The sequence below is a fragment of the Anser anser genome, assembly GCF_964211835.1.
Source record: "Anser anser genome assembly, chromosome: 6".
NCBI classification, from domain to species: domain Eukaryota; kingdom Metazoa; phylum Chordata; class Aves; order Anseriformes; family Anatidae; genus Anser; species Anser anser.
This window is the reverse complement of record NC_139726.1, coordinates 4,358,149-4,383,740: the sequence shown is the minus strand read 5'-3', so window position 1 is coordinate 4,383,740 and position 25,592 is coordinate 4,358,149. Positions and strand designations below refer to the sequence as shown.

The 25,592-nt window shown below is 42.4% G+C and overlaps 1 protein-coding gene across 38 annotated transcripts in view; it reads right to left on the bottom strand.

The window, feature by feature from the left end:
* GTDC1 (glycosyltransferase like domain containing 1) overlaps positions 1–25,592 on the bottom strand; it is a 290,802-nt gene that overhangs the window by 95,167 nt on the left and 170,043 nt on the right. For 19 of the 38 annotated variants that reach the window (XM_083841792.1, XM_083841793.1, XM_083841794.1 and 16 more), the window contains 4 exons: positions 22,696–22,766; positions 21,907–21,998; positions 21,482–21,511; positions 18,776–18,951 (listed from right to left, as the gene is read on the bottom strand). In XM_083841792.1, coding sequence (XP_083697918.1) covers positions 18,793–18,951; positions 21,482–21,511; positions 21,907–21,998; positions 22,696–22,766 — 352 coding nt within the window. In that variant the 3' untranslated portion in view covers positions 18,776–18,792. Of the gene's footprint in view, positions 1–13,245; positions 15,212–18,775; positions 18,952–21,481; positions 21,512–21,906; positions 21,999–22,695; positions 22,767–24,639; positions 24,790–25,592 lie in introns of those variants that run through there. The other 19 variants (XM_083841809.1, XM_083841810.1, XM_083841789.1 and 16 more) reach the window with 8 other exon arrangements.

Genomic DNA, 25,592 nt, shown 5'->3' with positions numbered 1-25,592 from the left:
AACAAAGCAAATCTCACCCCATCTGTAACCCATTGCCAGCTGCAATGCCAGGCAGGACACCTTGCAGGGGCTGTTGTGAGCTAGGTTTTGGTTATGCAGCCCAAGGAGCCCTCACTTGCTGGGAGGCGATGAGCAGCCATGGGACGTTTGGCTAGTGGGGTGCGACGGCAGTTCCTCTCCTACCACTGGGAGCAGCATGGCTCAAGCTGGAGCTGGGGCTGGCCACAGCAGTTAAAAAAAAAAAAAAAGAAAAAAGAAAAAAAAAAAAAGACCTAGACTGAATTTCAGCTGAGCTGATTTATGTTTTCAAGTGGAAGGCAGTTTTAGCTGAAGTAAACTACACAATTTTTAGATCATTCAAAATTCATGGCAGTTTGATCCCACAGGACGTCAAACAAACAAAAATGATTCACCAGGAATCCCTGCAAGTTGAAATAACCAAGCCGTGTGCTGTTCCAGCAGAAGTCTTAAATCTGGTCTAAGGGAGAGAAAAAAAGGAATTAAATAAAATTTTATTTTATTCATCTTCACAGAAATATTTCCAATGCAATGCATATCCATATCAAATGCTCACAAAGAAGTGACCCAAACATCTTATGCCTTGAAATGAAAAAATAAAAAAGTAAATAAAAAACAAGCCATAAACCAAAAACAAATAAACATATGGGAAGGGGAGTCATGAAAAGTAACAGAAAAAAAGAAGGCAGATTTAAATTGTGCCGCATAGTTTGGCGTGGTTTTATTTTAACATCAAATTAAAAAACAAAAAAAGATTTAAGAAAACTAACAAAAAATGCAGGTAATAGACATATTGTGTGTGTTACATCCATGAAACAGAAAATAGGCAACCAAAAATGTGACAAAAATGTGCTTAGTTATGATATTCTTTAGAGCTTGGTCTGCGAGCATTTTTTCCTTTTCCTAAATACTGGCCATCGGTGTCTGCTAGAAGATTTTTCATGAATCTGACCGATCCCATCTCCCAAAAATAGAAGAAACGATGTTTCCCCACAACCGCAAGACTCAGCTGTAGGTTTTATACCGGGATTTGTAGCTGTAAACCAACACGGTGGCACGACATCCCCCTGCCCAAAGGCCGAGCTCATAGAGAAATTTCCGTGTGGGTTATGCAAAAGGAAAGGATTAAAAAATAAAAAGAGCATTCACTTCATGTCGCTCCTTTAAAACATTATCACATAGTTCCTTTTTTTTTTTTTCCTAACCTGACCTTTTTCCCTAACGGTTTGTCTATAACTTAATATAACTAATTCTTTTGAAATAATGTTCACAGTTAGCGTAATTGGTGTTATATAGTTCTAATGTACATTACAGAATATTCTGTCACTAGACACTAAATTGAAATTTTAAAGAAAATGATAGAAATAGCTGTAAGGGAAAAAGTACCCTTTTAAATCTAATTTGCTATGCACCGCAGTAGGGTAATGGATGCAATGAAAGTTCCTTTATTGAGTTCCCATGTCCAAAAGGTATTTAGGTAGCAAAGGATGTTAAGCAGACCCCCTGTGCTCCTCCTTTAAGTAAAGATAGCAGGAAATAAGGTATATAGGTTTGTGTCCTCCTGATTTTTATTTCCTCAGGAGTACAACTTATGCAAAGGGCACCTTAGGCTACTTGGAGGATCACAAAGGGTGCCCTCGACCCCCTCGCTGTCTGCATGAATAGAAGCATCTAAAGGATGGCTGAAGCCATACAGCGAGTTAAATCCTTCAGGTGGGTCTTTTCAAATTCCAATAGTGAGGAGTTACTGGAGAATTGGTAAGGATTTCACTAGGCCCCAGCAGGTTTGAGATCAAAAGCCCTGGTTAAATAAAAGCCTGTTGGGAAATCTTAAAACCTCTTTGTAATGTAACTTTAAAAAGTTAATACAAAGAGCCCTTAGACTGAAGCCTGTAACAGCATGAACAAAGAGTATATCAAAACTGATTCCATTAAGGGAAGGCAGACAAATAAATTCATTTAATTTAAAGAGAAATCAGATATATTACCCTGCGAAAAACTAAAAAGCATACCAGAAAAAAACAGATTTTGCAATACACACACACATAGAGCTGTGAATAATAGAAATAGATATATATATAAAATCTATTTATAAATGCCTCTCAGAACAGAGAACAGAACATTATATACACACGTATATGCTCAAGCATCAATTTATCCAATGTGTGTATATGTGTGTGTATAATTCTAGTATATACATATTTTTATCATTTACGAGACCTCATGCTGGGCTTTCAAATCTGCAGTTAGATATATCTATATATGCATCCAGAAAAACGTGGCTGAAAGAGCCCCTATATTCAATCCGACACGAGGCGTTCTTCAACCCAATTAATTAAAAGAGATGAGTGCCCATCAGTCATCTGGCACAGGATTTTTTTCTCCATCCTATCGCCAGCGTGTCACGGCGTCAGTTGTGCAGCATGTTTAAAACAGAAAATCTGGGACTGGGATGTGGATATCCTTCATTAGCTGTCCTCTCTACGTTTATCTTGCTGGGGGTCCTGTGCTGGAGGCGGGGGGGGGGGGGGGGGTGACAGGAGGGACATGCCCACCTCTGGGCCACCAGCCCGAGCATCTCCTGGTAGATGGCACTGGTGCGGGCACCGGGGATGTGCGCAGGGCTTGCACCCTCCAAGAAAGGGAAGGGGAGGCTGAACCGTACTGCAGGGGCAGGCAGGGGGAGGGCTCGAAAGCATATTTTACTGATTGAGAAATGGTATTCCACTCCCAGGTCTCATAGGTTGTGCAGCTAGAAAAGGGAAGTGCATGTGTCGTGCAAACGGGGGTGAGTGCCTGCAAAAATCAGTGTTAATATTCTACAGGATTATTTTTTAAAAAAAAAAACTTTTCTCCTTATAATTACATTCTGACATTTTAGTTCAACAATGCTAACCCTGAGCTCATTACGTTCATGTGTAACAGAGGAATGACTTCCACACTCATTCTCCAACCCTCACTCACGCTACCAGCCCCTGAAACGCTGCCCCTACGGCCGGCACAAATCAGACTCCACCCCCGTACTCTTCAAGAACAAGTTTTCTGAAGATAAGAAATCAGCAAAGTGTCTCACATGTGGTGCCTTTCATCCCAGTGAACAGCGACAGTTTCACAAAGAGCACTGCTTTTTAAATTATTATCATTTTTAGTTAGACCCCCTAAAATGCATAGGAATTCAATGCCTTTTAATGACAGGTTTGGTTATCTTCTTAGCAATGTCAGTTCTGGTTATCTTTGGTAAAGCCCATCAAGCTGGTGCGGGGACCCCTATTTATCAATGTACCGTACGTTGACAACTCTGCTCCATGCTCAGAATCACTGCGGTGTCTGCTGAGGAGCTGCCTTTTGTGACAGGAACCCCAGAAAAGGGGCAAAATGAGGAATGCTGGATCGAGGCGGGATTAGGAGGGCAACCCAGGCGAAAGACATGGATATTTAGGGGACTTTGGTCTCAGTGCTACAGCTGACGTCCTTGCTCTAGCAACAAATATTGAATAATTACAGGAGACAAATGCCATTCTTGGCTCCTCATTGGAGAGAAAGTATCTCCGAAAGCACCGTGTCTAATAATATCAAAGGTTGTGGTGGTTTCTGCATCACTGGCAATTTTTTAGACCGGTAGAGGATGAGGTTTTCTGGTTCAAACAGGAATTAATTGAGGGAAGTCATATGGCTTGTGTTATACACGTGACACCAGATGATCCAAAAAGTCCTTTCTTGGCCTTATAATCTACAAATAACCTCACGGAGGTACTGCTCTCCTGTGGATTAGCGGCAAACCAATGCTACTCTTGCTTGGATGAGTTTTCTGATCTAAATACCATCCAGACCCACACGGCCTGCAGGATTTGACTGGATCATGGCCTCAGACAGAGCCATTGCCAATTAATGCCTGGCATATGATGAACCAGGGCAGGACACACTCTGCTTTGGGTACTGTGTGATTCTGGAATATCATTAATAGCTACCTAACAAGCCAGTAGTGCTGTAAGCACACTTGCAAACATTATTTTATACTTGCTATCTTTACATGACCTTCCACCCTAGAATACCTAAACCAGCAGACACCATGGAGCCCTTCAGCTCCAAACTGATCAGATTCATTTGCAGGAGCAGTCCACAACTGTGGCTATTTCATAGCCCACAGAATGCACAAGGCTCCAGAGTTAAGTGGAAGCAGGACTACCTGTGGCAAACTGGGAGCGTGGGGTCCTGTCTATCTTGCTTGGGTTCAAGGCAGAGGAAACACCTGGCTGAGCAGTGCTCGGGAATTACCAGGAGAATGATACGACAGGAGCAAGCTGGGTCTCTGTTTATTTCTGTGCATTATAAGGATTCCCCAGAATTCGTTTGTTTGAGTTACAGACGTGCTGTAAGGTCTTTGCAGTGGTTTTCCATGCAGTTCTTGGAAAGCTGGCAACTCGTGCGAAGGAGAGCCAGGCTGCCCCCTCCAAACCAGAGCTCAGCAACCACCTCAACGTCCACTAGAAATACTTCTCTATGGCGGATATTCCTGTTTCTAACTCTAGCCCTACAACCACGTTTCATTTCAACCTCTAGGATCATTTGTTATGTAGAAGGAAATGTGTCATTTATTAAGTCAACAACCACTTCCTTCAGTATCTCTAAAAATTTCTTCTGAGGTTTCCCTTTCAAGTACCAGTGCTATTTAGATTTTCAGGCTGAGAGCATAATGAAAGGTGGAAAAAGTTACTGTCATTACATTGATTAATCAGCTGCTAAAATTTGGCTTTCCATCGTGCCGCCCCTATTCTCTGAATGCGTGGCCTACTGCAATGTGATCAATTTGTCTGTGCAGGCTCCAAAACCCCAGAGCCACACGATGCAAAGAGGCAATCTTCTGCCCTCTTTGACCACAATAAGCAACATTACTGAAATCAGTGCTCCCGTACAAGTGCAGCGTGACCCCGCAGTTGTAGGCAGCGGAGTACGACTTCATTAAAAACCATACGCCGTGTTAGGGACTTGAAGCTTTTGCAAGGAAAGCCGGCATTAGACCAGCATATGTCTGAAACTGATAGTAAAATGTGTAATGCCTTAAACCCCACCTCTGTACTGTTATTTACATACGTATCTTTCATCTGACACAGGCTTCCCCTCCAGCACCTTGAATATATCAGTCCTAAGGAAGAGACTTTAAGTTCAAAGAGTGCCATCCCCAAATCAAAGTAGGGGGTTATCAAGTGAGGTGTGCCAAGCAGTAAGACAAAACATATGCATTTTTAATAGGTAGCCTCTCCTCCCCCTGAGGAAGCCAAGAAAAGAGACACTGTGAAGCTTCAGCAGAAAACAAGTTCAGTGGATTTATCCTCACACTGCTGCTCACAAAAACAAAATTCACAGCTCCCATGCATTTTTGTTAGATGTTTTCCAAGCTTTCTTCAAAGCACCCAGGCCCCACCCTTGGCTGTCCTATTGACCAGGTGAACCCATCTCCATACCAGCACTGGAAAAGGGAGAAATAAAATAAAACAAAACCAAAAAGACCATGAAAGAGAAACAAAAATCTCAACAGGTCTGTATGGGATTTCAGCAGCATTTTATTTATTAATGCATATGTAGCTGCCATTGTATTCCAGCTCCCAAAGACAGATCTGTAAGGAATAGGCCACATGCTGATTGACAGCAGCCATAATTCCATACAATGAGACTGTATTAAATTGTTTGATGTGATATGATACTCATCACTTGTAACTGATCAAACATACTGCTGCATCAAACAGTATTACAATGCAATCAGGCTGGATATGGTTCCTGCCAAGGCTGTTCATCACATTGCACACTTCTGCATTAAACATATCTATTAATAGCATTGACAAACTACTCCTATCCAAATTTTTCCAAAGAATTGTACGACGTGAAATGTGCACAGAAATCCACACATAATGCTCTGCAGTTTGAGGCAGCCTTTCTGTTGGCTGAACGCTTCAACATGAAAGGCTTTGCTGATTTGGGGATTTTTGCAGGATAATACCCAAACTTGCAAACCTGTGACCCTAAACAGAGACACATTCCAGCTTCCTTCCTTCCTTTTTCTTTTTTTTTTTTTTATTTTTTTTATTTTTTTCCCTTTTTTAAATGCAGACAAATTGGAAGGAAGAATCCCAATCCTGCTTTTGCTGTCTTCCCCCCAGGGCCGGAGGGCCGCTCCAGGCCGCTATCTCGGAGAAGGGAGCCACGTTTGCTAACATTGACCCTTTTAGAGGCAGGAGGCATAAATAAAAGAAACAAATTCCTTGTCACCACTGTGCCTGCTGCAGACACAGAGGGTGGCAGGCTGCAGCCCCTGGGGGACGGGGCTCGCTGCGACGCGACAACTGTGGGGCTCCCTCGGCTGCAGAGGCCTAAACGAGCCTGGGTCTCTAGAGGGCAGAGGTCGGCTGTCCTCAGATCTGTGCGAGCGCTAGATTAAGTTTATTAATCTCCGGGCTTTCACTTAAAAACCAAATTATGGGCCGGTTAAACGTTAATGCCCAGGAGCTCGGGAGATGACGAATGCCCTCGGCTGGCGCTGCCGGAGGGGAGGCGAGGCGTGAGGCCTACAGGGCCGGGCCTGCTCTGCCATGTCCTCCCGTCACTCGTCGTGCTCCTGCGGCGTGTTTTGGTGGGCACGGGCTGCCGGCCGGCCGTGCGAGGCACACCCCTTCCCCAGGGCTGAGAGCCTGAGCACCGATAGAAATATCTAGAAGGTCTCTCAATATCTCCCTACCTGGATGTTGTGTGGGGCAGAGCTGAGATGCCCGCTGCGCTGGGTAGATGTTGGGCGTTGTCTGAATAATGCCTACGTTAATATCAAAACGAGAGCCTCATCCTCAGCCCTTGGCGTGGAATTTATACCTGTGCCTGGATGAGATTCGAGATACCCATCTCTCTGCATCGCCTCTCCAGCGCCCAGGCACTGCATGAAACCAAGCATGCAATGAACATGGTATTTAGCAACCTCTGAAACTGCTTCTATCAGTGTATCTCATAAAACTACTCCAGCGTGTAAAAATGAAGTGATAAATGAGTGCGAGGGTTCCATATAATTCCTAGTGGACAGGTATGCACATCATAATTGGACAATCTGCCCCCTTGATTGCTATCTCAGCTTGGGAGACCAAGGATCGCATAGCCATGGAAAATACGAAGTAATATGCAGGAATGCATGCCCGAATATCTGACGCTGGCGCAGAACACCAGCTTTGTTGGGTTGGGAATGTGTACATTTCACATTTATGAATTTCTGCAAGCCGCAATGACAGAATGTGCCTTTTGTCCTGGTTTTCACTCCTGTGGTGCCAGAGTGAACAGATTAAACACATCAGATGGTAACAGATAACCTCCATCGATGGCACCTGCCCCACAGAGGTTGCTTAAGAAAGGTGTATGAGGCATTTCCTTTTTCTAATTAAAAAAAAAAAAGTCCTTCAAGATAGTAAACTGTCTGGTGCCCTAAAGAATGGCTTATGATGGAAGGTGTACAGAAAGGGGTTGCAAAGGGCTTTCACACTGTGGGGCCAGTTTTTAGCAGTAACAGCTCGGTACAGCGCATGGAGCTAGAAGCTGTAACTTTCTGTCTGGGTGTAGCTAAGTAATTCAAGATGCTGCAACTTAGATGTAACAGTAGAAAGGAAGAAGTTCAAAAACGAAGTCACAGGCATTTCAGCACGGCATATAGTATGCGAAATTGTGGTATTACAGAAATTGCTGAGAGTTTGGCCACAAAACGTTTCATACTGTGACTCTGCCAGGGCTGGGCTCCAACAAGCACGGTCATTTTCCCTTCACCTGTGCTTTTTTTTTTTTTTATATAGTTAACACAAAACAAAACCTCCAGCTCTATCAGAAAATTACAGCCCTTGTCCTAAGTGTACCTCTCCATAGATTAAATCAGTGCAACAGAAAAGTCACCGCACACCAGGCAAAGATAACTGAAAATCTGTTCTTACCCTGCCCGTACCACCTGAGTGCCGCTATTATTCCTCATCCTTGGGGAAAGGACCCCATATGCGAGTTTCAGAAACCACCTCGGTAACTCTGAGCATCATTATCAATAGTAGCATGAACTGCAGCTGGGATGCACTGAGAAGGCACGGTAATGCTCACCCTAATCTCTGCATTCATCTCACTGGCCCTCGCTAGGAAGTTTAAGTACATTTACTGGGGATTCTTCAGCCCTTGAAAGGTAGGAAGACGTCTATGAGGCTTGACGTACTAGCTAATTAACTTGGGTTTGGAAAAAAAAATCTTCTTATCTACTTAACTTGGAGATACTCTCTTTGTTTTTAAGCCTGCAGACTACCTTCTCTTTAAAATACACGTTGTGCACAACTCCACAGTATGGAATGTATTATTTTATCTTGGACTTAAACCTACTAACATTCGAGAGAGATTTTTTTTTTTTTTCTCAAACATTTGCAGAATCAGCTGAATGATGGTCTCTAGCCTGTGTTTTGCAAGACAGGCTACAAAAATCAGCAAGCTTTTCTTCTGTCTTTAAAAATCCAGGAAAACAAATGTCTGAAGCGGTTGGAAATGAACCTGCAAATGCACACGCACCCCCCAAATCTACAAGGAGTTTAAAAACCCTTCCTATTTTTGTGTCTTGGACTGCAGGATGGGGGAATACCGAGGCTGGGAGAAAGTGATTGAATCCGTGCCTGCAGCAGTTCGGGCACACGAGCATTTCATTCAAGTCACCCAACAGGAACACAGGAGTGAGCAACTCCTCGAACATCCCTGCTCGGAGTTAAACCACACTGAAATTTCTTGCAAATTGCACAGAGCGATTTTAAATCCTCACCATATTCCTAACAGATAGAACAGTGGCATGATTGACCAAGCTTTTTTTTTTTTTCTTCTTTTTTAAAGTACACATATGATGATGCATCATAGTTATAAACAGATGGTATTTGGCCTCCTTCCTATTCTCAACATTTGGAATTCCTAAACTATGTGAATTAAACAATAATATTTTATAAACATACAAGGGATTTTGCTCACTGCTTTGTTAACATAGAAATTATACAATGCTGACATTTATTTAAATTTTAAAAAGTAAACAAGAGTGTGTATTGAATTAAAGCAAACTAAAATCAACAGAAAGAAATATGTTCTGCGCGCACATTACCTACAACGGCACGGGCCTTTTTAGGGGAGACATAATGGGATGAAGCACAAATTGTAGCTTAGACAGTCTGATCCTTTGTGCTCCGAGGGCTCATTTAACACCTCGCTGTAAACAGCGGATATTTATACCATAATTGGCTAGCTGACCATCGGTTGTTCATTTACCACGGAACCTGCTATTATGGAGTTAAAAGAAGTTCCTTTCTGCTGGCTTTTCTAGGAGCGAAAGTGTGTTTGCAATTTCAGTACCAACTGGATTCAGTCTAACACTTGTACTTAGGATGAGAAACATTTTCACGATACCAAAATTTGGGGGAATGGGAGTATTCCTGGCAGGAAGGGAAGGAGAAAGTATTGGTTGCGAGGAGCAGCGTTCCCAGGGCCTGGGCTCCTCGCCTTCGCCTTAACCCCTTCCTCGGCGCCTCGCGGGCTGAGCACCGCCAGGTTTTAATCCCTATTCCCACGTCTGCGAGGAGGCTCTGTGATGAATAAATAATGAATCGGAGATTTTAATCAGCGTTATGATTTCTGAAAAGGCTAATTATCATTGTTTACAGACAGGCCTTGCCAGGGCGCTCCCCGTTTCGCCTCCACAGCCCCAAGGGTTAAGCCCTTTGCGTGCACCCGCCAGCCCTCACCGCCGCGCTCCGTCGCAGCGCTTCGGTTGGGGTTTTTTCTACTTAATTTTAATTATTATTATTTTTTTATTGATTTATCGGGGGCCGCGTTCGCAGCTCGGCCAGCCGGCCAGCCGCCCCGCACCCGCAGGGCCGGGGCAGCCTCCGCCGAGCGGCTCCGCACCGAGGCGCCGGGGGCCGCGGGCAGCCGCCGGGGGGGAGGCCGAGCCCGGGGGAGGCAGCGCCCGGCTCCGCTGCCGGCCGCGGGGCGCCCCGCTGCTGGAAGTCCTTCTCCTCGTCAGCAACCCCCCGGACTAGCGGCTGGCGCTCCGCGGGGCTTTGCCTCTGCCTCCCTTCGCCTCCCCTCGCCGCCTCCACCGCCGGCATTGCGGCCACGGGGCCGCTGGGGCAGCCCGGGGGGCTCTGCTCCAGCGGCTGCTTCCCTCCCTCCTTCCTCCTCTCCTCCTCCTCCTCCCCCTTCTTCATCTTCTTCCTCGTCCTCCTCCTCCTCCCTGCCGCTGCCTCCACGCGGGGTGCGGGCAGAGCCGCAGCGCAGCTCCACAGCCCTCGATTATCAGCCCCCAGCAACAGCTGTGTATATTCGCTAAGAATGTAAAGAATATCAGAAGATAATGCAGCATTGCTATTTATTACCCTATAATTAAAGTTCTGACAGTGTTTCTATTATAAAACCTTATTTGCAAGGGTTCATAACTCAGAGGCAAAATTTTCCTCCAAGACGAAGCCTCGCTTACCAGGCTGAATCACTTAAAAAGTATTTCAGTTAAATAAGGTTAGCCTATTAGAGGGTAAAATTCTCAAGGACTTTCATTAAGGTGCTCATTTATATCTGTAAATAAAGAATTGCCGAGGCCCCGAATCAAGGATATAGAAGAGGAAAATATTTTTGCAAAATCAGGGATTGATGGAAATGTTTTAATATAATTCTCTAGGAAATTATTCCCATGAAAACAATTTGTTTGAAAGAAAATGCCTTCCAGCCTTTTCCACACAAACTAGTCTTGGGCTAGTACATGAGAACCAAACTTAAAAGTGACTATGAGCAGAAATGAGACCGACTAATTCATTTCAACTGTCCTTACTGGAATAAGAAACAAAGAGTAAACAGCTCGAACGGGGAAAGGTGAATTTAATTTTCAAGGCCCTGTAACTTTTAATAATCTGAGGAACAATATGGGAGGTACGTTCTACCCTCCCAGTTATCCTGAGATAAATTCATTCAAGATTTATATTGGTGTAATAGAGAAGCAGAATTTGCTCCATGGCTTCTAATGAACTGCTGGCTCGGTCTTTAAAAATGCAATTAGAAAAATCTAGCCTCCTAATTCGGAACAGCTTTGAGCTAAGTCAGAGGTCTCGGCGCTGCGAGCACGGGTGAAGCTGGGCTGCCGCGCGGCTCCTCGCGGTGCCTGCAGCACGAGCGAGCGGGGCTGGGAGCGCTGGAAACGCTTTGCAAAAAAAAAAAAAAATTCCCCGGTTATTTTAGGATTTTCTTTTCCATTAGACGGCAAAAGACAATTCTCATGTGGAATAAACCTGTGTTTCCTGTGATCTCAAACGCTAAGACAAAAGGATTGGGGGATTAGGTGCCTGGCCTGCTATTGATGCAGGAGGCGAGGAGCCGTCTGGTAGGAGTCAGCGAAACCCACTGCGCTTCAGCCGCGCGCCGCAGCTCCCAGCAAAGAGCTTGCAGTCGCGGTGTCAATGCAGGCGAAACATCAATAAATATGAAAGTAAGTCGGGGCTAATTCTGTCATTTTACTCTTAAGATCAGGTCTGTGCATTCTCAGATTACTCATGTGTGGAGGAACAACGGGACCGAGATCCCAATTTGCCTCTGTGACCTTTTGAAGTGAAGGCTTTAAATGAAGCAGCGCAGAGCGGCTGGCTTGTTTGATCTTCGCAAACTGCGAGCCAAAACTCCTCAGGTTGTTTCGGTCTGCTGCGGCACCCAGCCTGAGCCGGGGGGGGAAGACCACCGGGGGGGTAACAGGGCCTCGGCCCACCTGAGGCCTTGTGGCACCCCGCTGGCAGAGGACCCTGAAACGGGCCGGGCTGGCCCCAAAAACCAGGCCAGCCTCCGGGACCTAGGAGACGCGGCAAGGATGTTTTCATGCTCTGGACCAGCTGTGTATACTCACTAAGAATGTAAAGAAGTATCCGAGGATAATGCCGCGTTGCTATTTATTACCCTATAATTAAACTTCTGAGAGTGTTCCTATTATAAAGCATTATTTGCAAGGGTTTGTAACTCTGAGGGAAAATTTTCCATCCAGATGAAGCCTTGCTCAGACTAGCTAGGAATGGTTAAAGTATCACCGATCAGTAAGCGAGCCAAAGCCGGACATCACCTCGCTAAGGAGCTGGGTGAGACCTCCTTGGGCCGCGGGCCTGGTCAGGACGTGCTCTGGAGGCATCAGCGGTCTCGAGTCAAAACCATCGAGTTCTGGCGTATCGAGTCTCATGGCACTATGTGCGCAGGCTGTTCGCCACAAGCCATAGCATGACGTTGCAGCATCTCCTCTTTCCTTTTATTGGTTTGGAGAGCGACTCGCTGTGAAACCTGGGACAAGCCACTTTAATCGTACCACGCCTCAGTTTCCCCAATAGTAAAAAAAAAATTCTAATTTGTTCTTGCTGGTGCAAGGTGTGATAGCCTTAGTGAAGATTTATGATGCAGTCAGACAGGAAATGCAAGAAGTTCTGCTACTTGGCTCTACCAAATGTGACTACCACATCCATGCACGCTTCCCTGAGAAGACCACATTCAACATCTAGAGCCAAGCTGGGCTTTGATCGAGCAGAAACAGGGAGAAACCAACATATAAGACAGATGATTACTGCAAAATTACAACTCTGCAGTGCCAGAAAAATATCTGAACATTTACCATTTGCCACTGGATCTCCCTCGGCTTTTTGACTGATTAATAGAGCAATTTTAAAGAGAGCTACTGCCTGCTCACGCTGAGAAAGGACAATTCAGCATCTTGATGGTGTCAGAAAAGATCCTTTCCCACTGCTGACTGGGAAGCCAGTGCGTGCAGTGGGACCAGCCTGAACCTCTCCTCTGCCATCGATGCAGCCCTGGAGCCCCATGGAGCTGGGGCAAGGCTGGCACAGGAAAGATGCTCACATTTACCATTGGGTGACAGCCTGCCGGCACGGGGACAAGAGCCACCCTGCCTGGTAGGAGGGAGGATGAAACCATACCTGTCCGTCAGGAGAGGTCTTACCAAGCTTTACGTGGTAATGACTTACCGAGAATCCTCTTCCTGCTTCTTCCCAGAACGGAGCTGAAAATCTTGGAATTGTCAGAACATTTTATTATCACTTGCAAAGCAGATTCTACTTCATCAGATAAAGGCACAATTGCATTCATTGACTCTGACACAAGGATATGCATAGTGATAAACATACAGATAGATGTACACACTTATACATGAATGAGATATGCTAATTAAAAATTGCAGTGGGCACTTTATTAAAAATTTATTGTACAATCTACATCTTCAAAACATTTTACATCAACAAATATAGCAGCTTGACTGCTGGAATCATAAGTGATTTATCTTTAAAAGACTGTATTTGTAACTGGATGCAAAGATTCTTGATGAACGGCCGTTACATTTATACTACTACTTTTTATTGGAAGTATTTTGACTGTTATCTGTTTGTTCTCCATCCTTGAGAGAAATAAAACAAGTGTCTCAGCTTTCATTTTATCGGATAGATGGCACCATGTAGCATATTTCCCATGCTAGTTTGAATTACAGCTGTTTATCTTTCAGCTTTCTTTAAGATTAATTAAATGCAAATGTAACTCCGCGAATCATGGGATTACCTGCCAGACCCCTTATTAATACCTTCACTTAAAAACCCCTGTGCCAGAGAGTCATTAATTTGCAAAAAGAAAAGTGCTAAAGCAGCCCTTTGCCTACAAACAATTCAGAGATGGCTGCCCAATTAGTCCGGTAGCACTCGGATCCTCCTTTCAGGCCCTGTGGCCCTTTGAGGACACAATAAGGCTCCAATGATAACCTGGCAACCTAGGTAGAAACCCAGCCAAGTGTGAGCGTTTGAAGCTGCAGCTTGGCTGCCATCGTGTCGGCGAAAAGAAAGAATTCAGGCACCATGTCATCCAGTACAAAGGATAAAAACAGATTCAACCGGAAATTCAATGTGGCACCACATATGGGATACATGAGTGCGGTTATACAACAGGCCACATATTTTTTTTGAACAGTCTCCTGCATGTGATGCCGAGGACATGTGTAACCATCATAACGTCTCTAAGAATCTGTATTTAATTTGAGCTGGGGTGGTGGCAGGGATTGGAGATCTGAAGCCGCCACAGGTTTGTGGCAGATGGCTCTGTGTCAGCTATGACAAGCAGCCAGGCTCGGCTTCCTCTGCAGATTTTCTTTTCTCTCTGATCAGGTAAATATGGGCACACTCTGGAAACTTCCACAATTCTGCCTGAGGCTGCAAGTTTGTGACTTAGCCCCATCTGTCACAAATCTTCCCTCGGTTCTGTTGCGAGCAGAGACCTGAATTTACCACGGAGCGCTGCCCAAGAAAAGCCAGCCATCTCGCCCTACGAGGAAGCAGAGGAGAGATCACACGCAGAACGTCAGCTGCTGCCGCAGAAGGGACGTCTCCGGCCTCGGGAGGAGCAGCGTGTGCGGAGCCGCTCGTCCTGGGGACCAGCCCCGCCGCCGTGCCCCGGCCTTGCCCAGCGCGGCCCCGAGAGGCGGCGGGAGGCTGCTGGAAGCGCCAGGCCGGATCCAAAGGGAGCCCCGTGAAGTTGGTGGCAGCCCTGATCGAGCACCTCCACCACCAAACGCCGCTCCTACCAGCGGGCTCAGCAGACACAGCAAGGGCCGAGCGGGCCTGACCCGCCTCACACCTCAGACCTGGCAGAACCAGGAACCGGCAGGAGAGAGGGCCTAACTCCCCTGTGCCGCCATCGCTGGTCTGGCTTTTGGCCTCTACTTCAGAGTAACCTTGGAGAGAATCAACTCCACTCCTGTTTTTTTGGAGGGGGGTAAGAGTGGTAACTCTGCAAAAGTCTGGGCATTCATGTTTTCAAGGAATAGAACATGATTCAGTCAACAGTTCCTAAATATGCAGAGACAAAATCGTCATGAGTAGCAAAGTTTTCACAGAAAGCAAGATCTTTGTGTGAAGAGACAGCACAGTAAGTGTCAGCAGCACTGCAGTATCTTCTATGATACAAACGTTTTTGTTTCTTGTGTCCTCAGAGTGGAACAGAAATATTTAATATCTATGCTGCCATCAGTAGACTTCAGAGTTAACCTTCCGAATTCAGTAAGGATCCGTTCAGACCTGCTGCTTCAGGGTAGCTGGAGTTCAAGCAGACAGTACTATTTTGGTATACATTTTATGCACATTCTTAGAATTCCCTTAACAAAATTGAGAATCAATGATTATTATTCAGCACAAAACCTGAGACTTGGAGTGCGAGAAAGCAGAGTGATTTACAGAGCCAAATTGTGTCGGGTCAGCTTTACTCCGTGACCCAGCTCCTTCCCCCTGTAAGTGAGTATTAGGGAAGAATCAAGGTGGAAAGCAGCTTGTAGTAATTACTTTTGGAGCTCAGCTTTCAAACTCCAAGCACCTTTGGAAACCACCATCAAAAGACAGCATTGGTTTACGTGAACTGGGTGCACTGTGAGGCCCGAGCCAGAGCTATATAATACTCCTCAGTAGAGTAATAGTATTTCCTTGAAGAAACTACAGTTTCTTTTATCAACCTTTAAAAACTCACTTCTTTCTTTCTGTGTTTAAATAAAAACATAGATGTTGGATGTGAATTTATGCAAGATACCCTTCCATTAGGAAAAGAAGGTTCAGAACACATTGAGCAACCATGACACTAGGAAAAGAGCTTCAGGCTTTCTTTCTCAAGGTAATGCGGATACACTTTACTGAAAAACAATTAGTTTTCATGCGTTTTGCAACTCTTCTGTCAATCTTAATTCCTTTGACCCATTTCTCCATCTACCATTTTGCAGTGGCTGTGGTTCATCTACTTTCTAAAACTAAACTGGAAGCTATCTATCACTGTTATAATAAAAAGTTCAAAGTCCTCTTGTTGATGCTGAAAGATGCCCACAGGACTGCCTTCTTAATGAATGCTTTCTTCCTGCTCCACAGGCATGGCCAACTGCTACGAGCTGTAGACCAGGATTTTCAGAGAGCTGAAAGTTCCTCGATCCCCTGGCTTTCAGAGAGCCACAGCAAGCCATGGGAAAAGATGGAGTGGGAGCTTCTGCTTCCAGCAAACAGCTCAAGAACAAGGAGATACTCAACATAATATGGTTGGCTCTCAGAATAACCTAGCAGGCAACTTCTAACCGCCCCTGCTAGCTCATTTCTTCTAGCATGAACATCCACAAAAGCTAGCAGACCTCACTCTACCAAAGGTGTTTCCGGACCCACGTGCAGCATGTAGACCTTAGATTGACCCAAACTGCCTAAATTGTGTCCGTGGTCCAGCAGATCTTTCTACCTCCTAATGTAGCTAGGTGTTTGACTATATCAAATACATGGGAATGAAAAATGTGAAGACTTCAGTCTAACCTAGACGCAACCCTCAGCAATTGAATCCATCCTGCTGTGAAGGTGGCCCTGCTTTGAGCAGAGGCTGGACCCAGATGACCTCCAGAGGTCCCTCTCCGAATTACGCTAGGATTCTTTATTCTAAATAAGTAACCAAGGTTTTCTTTCACATAAAAAATCCTTGTTCATACATTTTACTTAGGCAGCTCTTCCTAGCACCAACAGAGACGGGAGGACATGGAGGCAGCATGCTGCATTTCATTTTCTAGCTGCTCTAACGTTCCTATTCAGGTTCTGAGAGGCAGATTTAGACCATCTCTGAAACCACTTTAAATTATTCTCACTGGAAATTGAGCATCACAAGAGGAAAATACAAGTTTCACACCTGTGCTTCCAGCCTGCTTCTGACCTGCACCTAATGTCAACCAGGTAGAAGCAGGAATTCAGTACAGTGCCTCCTTCTTTCCCTGCAAACTTGCTCTGCCACTGAAAGGAAAGTCAGCACGATGGGTGGGAATATTTGTACTATTCACACAGCCTGGAGAGCTCTAAATTAACTTTATCAGCTTGGGACAAAAGATCTGGAGAACACTGTAAGCAAACATCTGCTCAATATACATTCACGGTTAAAAAGTAAACAGTGTGTTTGGCTCCATAAGGAGCAGGTTGAAAATTATCACAGAGTACAACACATCACATAAATTGACGGCATGGCCTAGAATACTCCGTAAAGTAATGATCACACCAGCACAAAAACAGCTCTCAAGCATCAAAATGGCTTGAATGATAAGAGGTAAGAATATAAACACGGGATAACATTCACAAGGAGAGACTGAAAAGCCCAGGATACTGTAAGTGTTTGACAAATGTTTACAAAATAATGAATGGTTTGGAAAAAATGGAGTGGGAGCTTCTGCTACCAGGCGAACAACTCAGGAACAAGGAGACACTCAATGCAACTGAAGGTGGGACACTGAGCCAACTGAAGGAAATCTTTTAATGCTTGTGTCTGTAAACATGGAATGAACTGCCTTGCTACAGAGAGCCATGAAAGACAGCAAGAGAGGTTTCCAAGGGCCTGAATGTCAAATGGAGAACTAGTATGTACAGTATGGAAATACTTAATACTAAAAGAACATGCAAGATTATAAAATCTCTGATTCCTGGGTTAAGACCAAGCTCTAATTCTAAAAGACCAAGAGAAGACCTTTAACACCCTACTTCTACCCGTGTCAGCCTTCTCTCAGATATCTGATGCTGACCACTACCAAAACCATGATATTAAACTAAGCACATGATGTGCTGATCCAGACAGGCAGCATGCCTATGGAAAAATGAAGTTCTCAGGGAGTTTTTTCGGAGGGTGGTGAAGTAGAAATAAGGACAGAGGCATCTTCCCTGGCTCTTACAAGGCTTGTTCAAGAGCTGTGAAGAAATTTTGTTCCTTGCAATGGGGCTGAATGGCCGATGGACATCTGACATGGGGCTCCCCCAAGCTCCCACACGTCTAGCCCACTGTAACCTCACGGAGCTGCCTGGGTTAGAGGGCAGTTGCATGCAAGTGCAACAAGTTGCTGAGAAGGCCTCTTGCCACCATCCTAGCTGTGCCTAAATATTAAAGCTGGATCAGAAGAGAACTCCTACCTGTTTTCCTGAAATAGCAACTATATCGCTTTATCTCAAATGGAGCAAAAAGAGGGAAAAAAAAAAAGAAAAGAAAAGAAAAGAAAAGAAAAGAAAAGAAAAGAAAAGAAAAGAAAAGAAAAGAAAAGAAAAGAAAAGAAAAGAAAAGAAAAGAAAAGAAAAGAAAAGAAAAGAAAAGAAAAGAAAAGAAAAGAAAAGAAAAGAAAAGAAAAGAAAAGAAAAGAAAAGAAAAGAAAAGAAAAGAAAAGAAAAGAAAAAAGTTTTGTTAGAACAGCCCTATTCAGCCAAATTCTGAGACTGGAAACAATTCAGATGTCTAAGGTCTAACAGGGATCCTAATTTGATTTTACAGCAGTTTAATCCCTTTGAATTCAGCACAGTTCCTTATCTTCTACAGTGGTGTAAGTAGGAAAAAAAAATCACGCCATGTGTCTTTTCATAGTCAGGTGAGCTTCTGTAGTGTGATGGAAATGAGAAGATGAATGTCAGAAAGTGGGCCAAATTCTTTTCTCTGTTAAACAAGCATGAGTGAGAGTAGGATTTTTCTGCAGGAACTGAAGCTGACAGCATGTCAACCAGCACTCATTCAGCTGGGAGGGCTGGGAGAGATGATTTAAAGTTGTCAGCTCCTTCCATGCCTGGCTTTTGGCAACTCTTCTTGTCCCTTTCCACTGTATACTCTTTATACATGCTGTTTTAAATTAAGAAACTGAAGTGAGGGAACTGAAAGGTAAACTCAAAGAAAATAGTGCAGAAACAAATGTTTCACCCTATTTATTTATTTTTTAAATCTACAAGATAGGACTCGGGGAGCTTGCAGACACTGACAGGTCCTGTGGTGTGCTCCAGTGGAAACTGGTGCCCTGTTGTTGTTATTCGCTTCGTTTTGGCACTTTGGCAACCACAAATAGCCAGAACCAAAGAGGAACGTTTGATTCTATAAAACCAGAAGAGAACAAATAATTGATAACAAATGAGGTTTGTTTTCAACAGATCTCGATCTTCTGTTAACAACTGGTAGAAGGCAGCGTCGAAATGCAAATGAACCAGCCCTGGGTGCTGTGAGAATACCCAGGGTAAGTAATGTATCATTTGGAAAGGTTTCTCTAGGTGCTTACATTATGGGCATTTTTAAAAGTCTGCCAGCATGAATCTGCTCAGTGGAATTAAGCTATTACACTTTAATACACGGGTCTGTGCATTTTCACAGGGATATTCGCTGCGTCTGGCTCCCTAACCTGGCTGCCCCGCTGCCATTCATCTTCCCCGTGCCCCCAACTTTGTCAGCACAGGCACTGAGGACAACTGAAGGAATAACTGCCTGCTTAATGAGACTGCTGTCTACTTATTACGGGTATCCTTAGCAATAAAATACAATATGTGAAAAGATAACTCGAAGTACTTCTGATGCTGATTACTTTCTGATCTATAAAGCAGAATCCCCAAGCAGTAAAGAAAAGCATTATTTGCTTTTAAAGCAGCTTTACTTTTTTTCCAAAACCGAACAGCTACTTTAAGAACTGTGGTAGGGAGCATGTCAGGAAGGTTTCCGAACGAGAAGTAGCTAGTTGGTATATATTACTGTGGGGGGGGGCCCTCTTCTATGCCACTACAGTATATACTATTATACCATTCTGAAATAACTGAGACCACAGTGGAAGCACTGCGTGCCCTTCATGATTTCACTCTTTTCAGCTTCCTAAAAAGAAGCATCGTTCCAACTCTGGTTACACACGTCTAAGTTAGCATCTTCCTAGAAGGTTTACGGATAGTTTCATTGCAAAATACAGACTTAGTGTACGTGGGTGTAGGTACAAAAGACAACTCTAACAGTATTCTCAGAGCTGAGCCAAAGCCTATTAAAGACAACAGGGATCTTTTCAATGGTATTCACAGGTTCTGGATTAGGCCCTGCTTTACTCGTTTTAAAACAATCCCCATGCAGCTCAGTTGCTACCTGTTGCAGACGCTCACTGAACACTCAGGACATCTGGCGGAGCTGCACCATTCATAGCACACGAGTCTGTCTGCAAAGGATGGGGTAAGCCCCCCCATTTTTGCAGTTGCACCCTGGCTGCAAATAATTCCAAGTTTTTTTTTTTTTTTTTTAATTATTTTTTCCATAAGAGAATCACTAAAGCAAATCAGTAGTTTGGTTATGGGGCTTGTGCAGACACTGCTCTCTGTGCCACTTTTTAAGCCCATACTGCTTCACATCAGTATTTGACCTGCCATTATTTCCACTTTTGGTGTGCCAGCCCTGGCTTTATTTAGGAGCTGGGGATCCACACGCACAGAGGAGATCCACGTGAGCAGGACTGTTAGCCGAACTTGAAGCATCGGGAAATGTCAAGGTAAACGTTTAAAGGACTGCTTCCCCTTTGAAGCCACCATGTCTAACTATACAATACTATTGACTCAAGAAGTAATGCTGAGCGCTGGAAGTGTTCAGTCAGCATTTTAAACTATTATGAGCTACCTTCTGAACCATTGCCAAGTTAATAGACAATGAAAGATAATGAGCTTGAAATTGGGTGTTAAATTGCATTTTTGGTTCTCTCCTTTTTTCTTGAAGTTTAACTGTTTCCTGCAGAAACAACATCATCTTTGATGTATCATTACGTAAATGTCTATTTTTAGGTCACAAAAAAAGTCAAGTGCGGGCTAAACTCTCCCTCCTGCTACATGTGTGCGCAAAAGGGTAGGGAGGCACACGAGACGCTGCAAGACCAAGACTTTCTGGTCCCCAGAGGGAGGAACTTGGAGAGATGAGGTTAGGTCTGCTGGCAGCATGAGCCTCCAAATTAGGAAGGAGATTACTCGACTCGCTCGTTAACAGTGTGCCTGGGTGGCTTCAGCCAAGGAATGCTCGAGGAGAGACCGCTTTTATATTGCACAGGTAACGCAAGCAGCATATCTGCCTATGCACTCCCTCGAAGGACTTTCAGGTGAATCCAGGTTTTCACAAATGCTACCTGGAACACCTTTGTCGTGCAGGGGTAATGTGTATCTGCCCTGGTCACGGCGCTTCCAGGGCTGTAAAAGTTATAGCTGAACAGAAAATGCTGTAAGTTTGCATATTAGCATGCAGACAATAGCAGTTATTTTGTAAGAGCAGTATCGTGTAATAATGATTTTTCACTGAAATAATATAAAATTTAGTGCTCTATCTACATAATTAAAAAAAAAAAAAAAGTGATTCCTAGCAATATAAATACACATCTTGAAAACGCAGAAGTCAGTCTAGCATTGAACACTTGATCAAAACTCGAATGGAAGGTCTATCACTTAAACTGTATTTTCTCTACATAAATAGCTGCAAAGAACAGGACATGATAAATACCAGTAAATTATGCTTCTAATAAACTTTTTTTTTTTATGCTTAACATAACTCAAAAAGCAAAGAGTTAAAATAATCATAACTATCAAAATAATTCAAATAATTCCAGAAGGCAGAGAAGTCTTACCTGGTCCCAGTCACCTGCATGTTTTGAGGACTGCAGATTAAATTAGGATAGGAAGGTAGGTTTATCCTCATTAGTATAATTGTAGGATCTTTCTTTTATTTTCCTTTTAAACTAATGAGTTACATTAATCCAGGTTCATTTTTATAAGCCTCTTGGGTCCAAATGTAAAGGACAGTCATTTTAGAAAACAATAAATTAAAAAAAAAAAAGCATGTAGCATGCATTAAGTGCACGTATTTCATAAGACCTAGGTTAATACAACTGGCATCTAGTTTAATTAATCCTTGTTAGTGTAACAACTAATATCCCTCCCTAGCATGTTTCCTTTAAACATTAGTATGTTAATTAAATGTTGTTTTTTTAATTTTTTTTCCTTTGTACTTCAATATGGCATTATATCACATAAAACTGTTCTGAACAACTACCTTATAGAGATGTTTCCTTACAATATCTGGTCTCTTGCAGAAATTCTGAAGCCTTTTAAAAAGCTGTTCAGGTGTAGAATACAGATATTCAGCTGCAGGAAAAACAGATACATTTTTAATGAAACAAAAACCTCAAAGCACACACTCGATATTAGTCACTTTACTAATTAAAAATGCATATTGCTCTGTGCCGCCTCGTGTTTTACATTATTTAAGCATGATTTTATAAGGTTACCTCAGCTCACAAGGATGTTTAATGCTAAATAAGACTGTGTAGTTGTGCTGTTTAGACATCTCCTTTGGGTGATTAAAATACATTATTCTAATGTAACACAATGCATATGTGATATATTTAGTGATGAGATTTTTCAAAGAACTGGTACTACATTAGTGTGTATCCTGTACCACAGTTGCATAGTATTAAGTATTAAATTGTTTAAATAATTTGGTGTGATTTTCAGGCGTCTTTTTTTTTTTTTCTGTATCTCAAAAAAATCTGCAAGCCATTGCAGCATCACTGACCTTTTAACAAAAATCTATCATTATGGGTTGTGTATGCTAACAATGAAGAATGCTATTTCAAAACTTGCTTTTGTGTTATCTTAAAAGAACAGATGGCAAATATAAACTTCGTCTAATGTATTAAAACACATAAAATTTTCCTTAACACTAACATGTTGGCTTGCCAAATAAACAATTGCTTTTGCTCAAGTTTATTCTCAAACTTTATATTTTAGCGTGAATCGCGTATTACTTTTCAGGAAAAGGAGTGAGCAGCAAAGCAGCTACCTGGAAATATCTCCGGGTACACCAAGGCCTTGGGACACAGTGGATAACAGCCGCAATATACAGCTTCAACCCTGAAGATTAAAAATAATAAAAGCATGAACAGGACACTGGGGAGCCAAAAACTTACTTTGGTGCAAGAGCGTAGAGGTTGACTACATATAGCACAAGTAAAGCATTTTTCTGCTCAGCAGCTCAATCCTTCTAAATGCCAAAGTTGCTCTTTTTAAAGAAAATTTTATTGATCATATGAATTACATAGAACAGAACAGCGAGCATATGTTTTGTTCGCTGAATAAATCAAAGCGCAGCTCTGCATTTTTTTGTTTTTTAAATACTGTTTAACACATTTTATAATCAGCAGACAGACACATGTAACAACATGGTGAAGTATGGACGGCTTTTCTTAATAATACTGCAGAAAAACAAGGGCATGCATACGCGCATTTGTATATACGTGTACGTATACACAGATGCACACAATCGCCCTTACCTGGCAGAGCAGACACCCTCCTCAAACTTTCCAAGTCCAAAGGTTAGAATTAAACACAGCCTAGGAACAACTCGCAGTGTGCTTTGGGCTGGGATCTTTTAGCTTATGCACATGATTCAAATGATTTCCTTGATTTTCCAGGACATAAACTTTTTTAAAATTTTTAATAAATACTGATGAGATTCCCCTGCCAAAGTCTGTTATGTTTTGTGGATTTGTTTTTTTAAGGAACAATTTACGTATCTTCTGTAACATCGAATCCAAATATTTTATAATTGCGACACAATGGCACGAAGTTTTCTAGTTGCAATTCTAAAGAAAAGCTATCTGATTCCTGTTTGCATTTTAATAACTGAATGGGTTAAAGCATCAAGTTTTCAGTTTATTTTTTTTTGCATAATGACCATTGATCTGACATAATGTCCCTCAAAAGATACAACTGTAATTTCTGTTGGCCAGAAATTACACACTGAAATTCAAAACACTTCTTAAAATATGTTTATTTTATGAGAGTCTTTGAATTTCCTCCAACATGTTGACCATACGAGGACTTTATTTTTAACTTCAGTTTCCCTCGGTCCCCAGAAAAAATCTGAAATCTTGTCAGTGTTCACCTTTTTTATTTTCAGTGACAATCCAAAAGGCTTTCGCTACGTTCATGTACACATTGGCTTTGTTACTTTATTACAGGCACCCAATCCAGTCCAGACTGAATCCTGCTTACTTTAGCTCTACTTGTTTTTCAATAGGCAAAAAATAAAATAAAGAATAACACAGTCAGCTTTCATGCTACAAAACTATGCATATCCACAAAACCCAAAGATACACATTTCTCTGCAAATGCTTTTGCTAGGCAATGATTGCTAGTTTTTCCATAAACTTAAATTTTGTAATTTATGTTTCCTTTTTTTTTTTTAAATAACATATGCACTTCAGATTGCATTTTAAACATTAACAACGATTTCAAAGTGTACATCGTCTAGCACTATATTTTTTACCAAAGGGAAATGTTTCTGATGTGTGATTTAATTGATGATTTCAGTTCTTAAATATTGTGTCATATGTCAAAGCAAATAGATTTTTAAAGTTTTCTTTAATCTAGGAAAAAAAAAAAGAGTGAAACTGTGGACATTTCAGTAATAGCTCAGATCACTAAGTTATGTTAAAATATTTGCTTTTTAATCGTATCGTCTGCATGAAAAAAAAGAACAGCTCCCTAAAACAAAACTGCAGGCCAAGATGCAATCTGAGTCATCATTTGAGTATGCAATTTCCCCCTTACGAAAATCCTTTATCAGGATCATGAATTAGTAAAAGCAGAATTTAATGTTTCTGTAGTTTACTAGATAAAAGGTAAAATTTGGAATTCTTTCATTTGCAAATGATCCTATTCGCATACTAATTTTCTACCTTTCCGCCCCAAAGTTTACATGCACCCTCGGACAGGTTCTCACCGCGGCGCAGCCAGTCTCCTTGCAAACCGTGCACCTTTAGATGCCAAGAGCTATGGATCAAACCAAACTGGGCAGCGCGTTCCCAGCACACAGACACAGCTTCAGGCTGAACAGGGAAAGGGGAGCTTCGTAACTTCCACGCGTTCCTGCCTTTTCCCAGAAAAGTATCATATCATAACAATAATACAATTATTCTTCATTTCAGTCCTTAAGCACTACTAGTTAAATAATAAATAGAGTTCCGATTGATCTATTGTTAAAATGGCTAGTAAATGACCTTTTTATTCCAATTAACAAATCATCTGCTAAATCTATGAATCTTAATATTCAGATCTATTCACTTCAATTCATACAATTTATCTGCAAATAGTTGTTGGGCTTTTGATTCTAAATATAATTAGCTGATAATTTTGCTTGGCTGAATTACTTTTCTGGAGGGCCTGCTAAGGCTCTCAGTCGCATTATCTAGCAATAATGAATCTGATAGGTGAAATTTTTTACTGTAATGAGGATGAGACACAGTTGTGACACCTGAGTCTAGTAATAACAGAAGACTGCTAATTATCGACAGCACTTTTTTGTGTGATGCACAGAGAAAAAAAATCCCTCATTATTAAAAAATAAAAAGTTACAATTATAAGTGACACCGGAGGAGAGTAAATAAAATGGAGTGATTAAAACATTGCTGCTTTAAGGGTGTTTTTAATTAAGTGGAAATGCTAATGTTGTCATACTTAGCAGATGGGATTAAAATTAGTTATTGTAAGTAACTCATATTTTATGTTATGGTTTCCACAGCATGTCTACAAGATCTAAGAAAGTGATACATTCCATAAGACATTTAAAAAATGAAATTCTCATAGTCTTTACAGCTCATAATAATGAACATCATGAATAAACTATTGAAAAAAAATCCTGCCAAGGATTTTACCATAGTGACTTAACTAGCATGG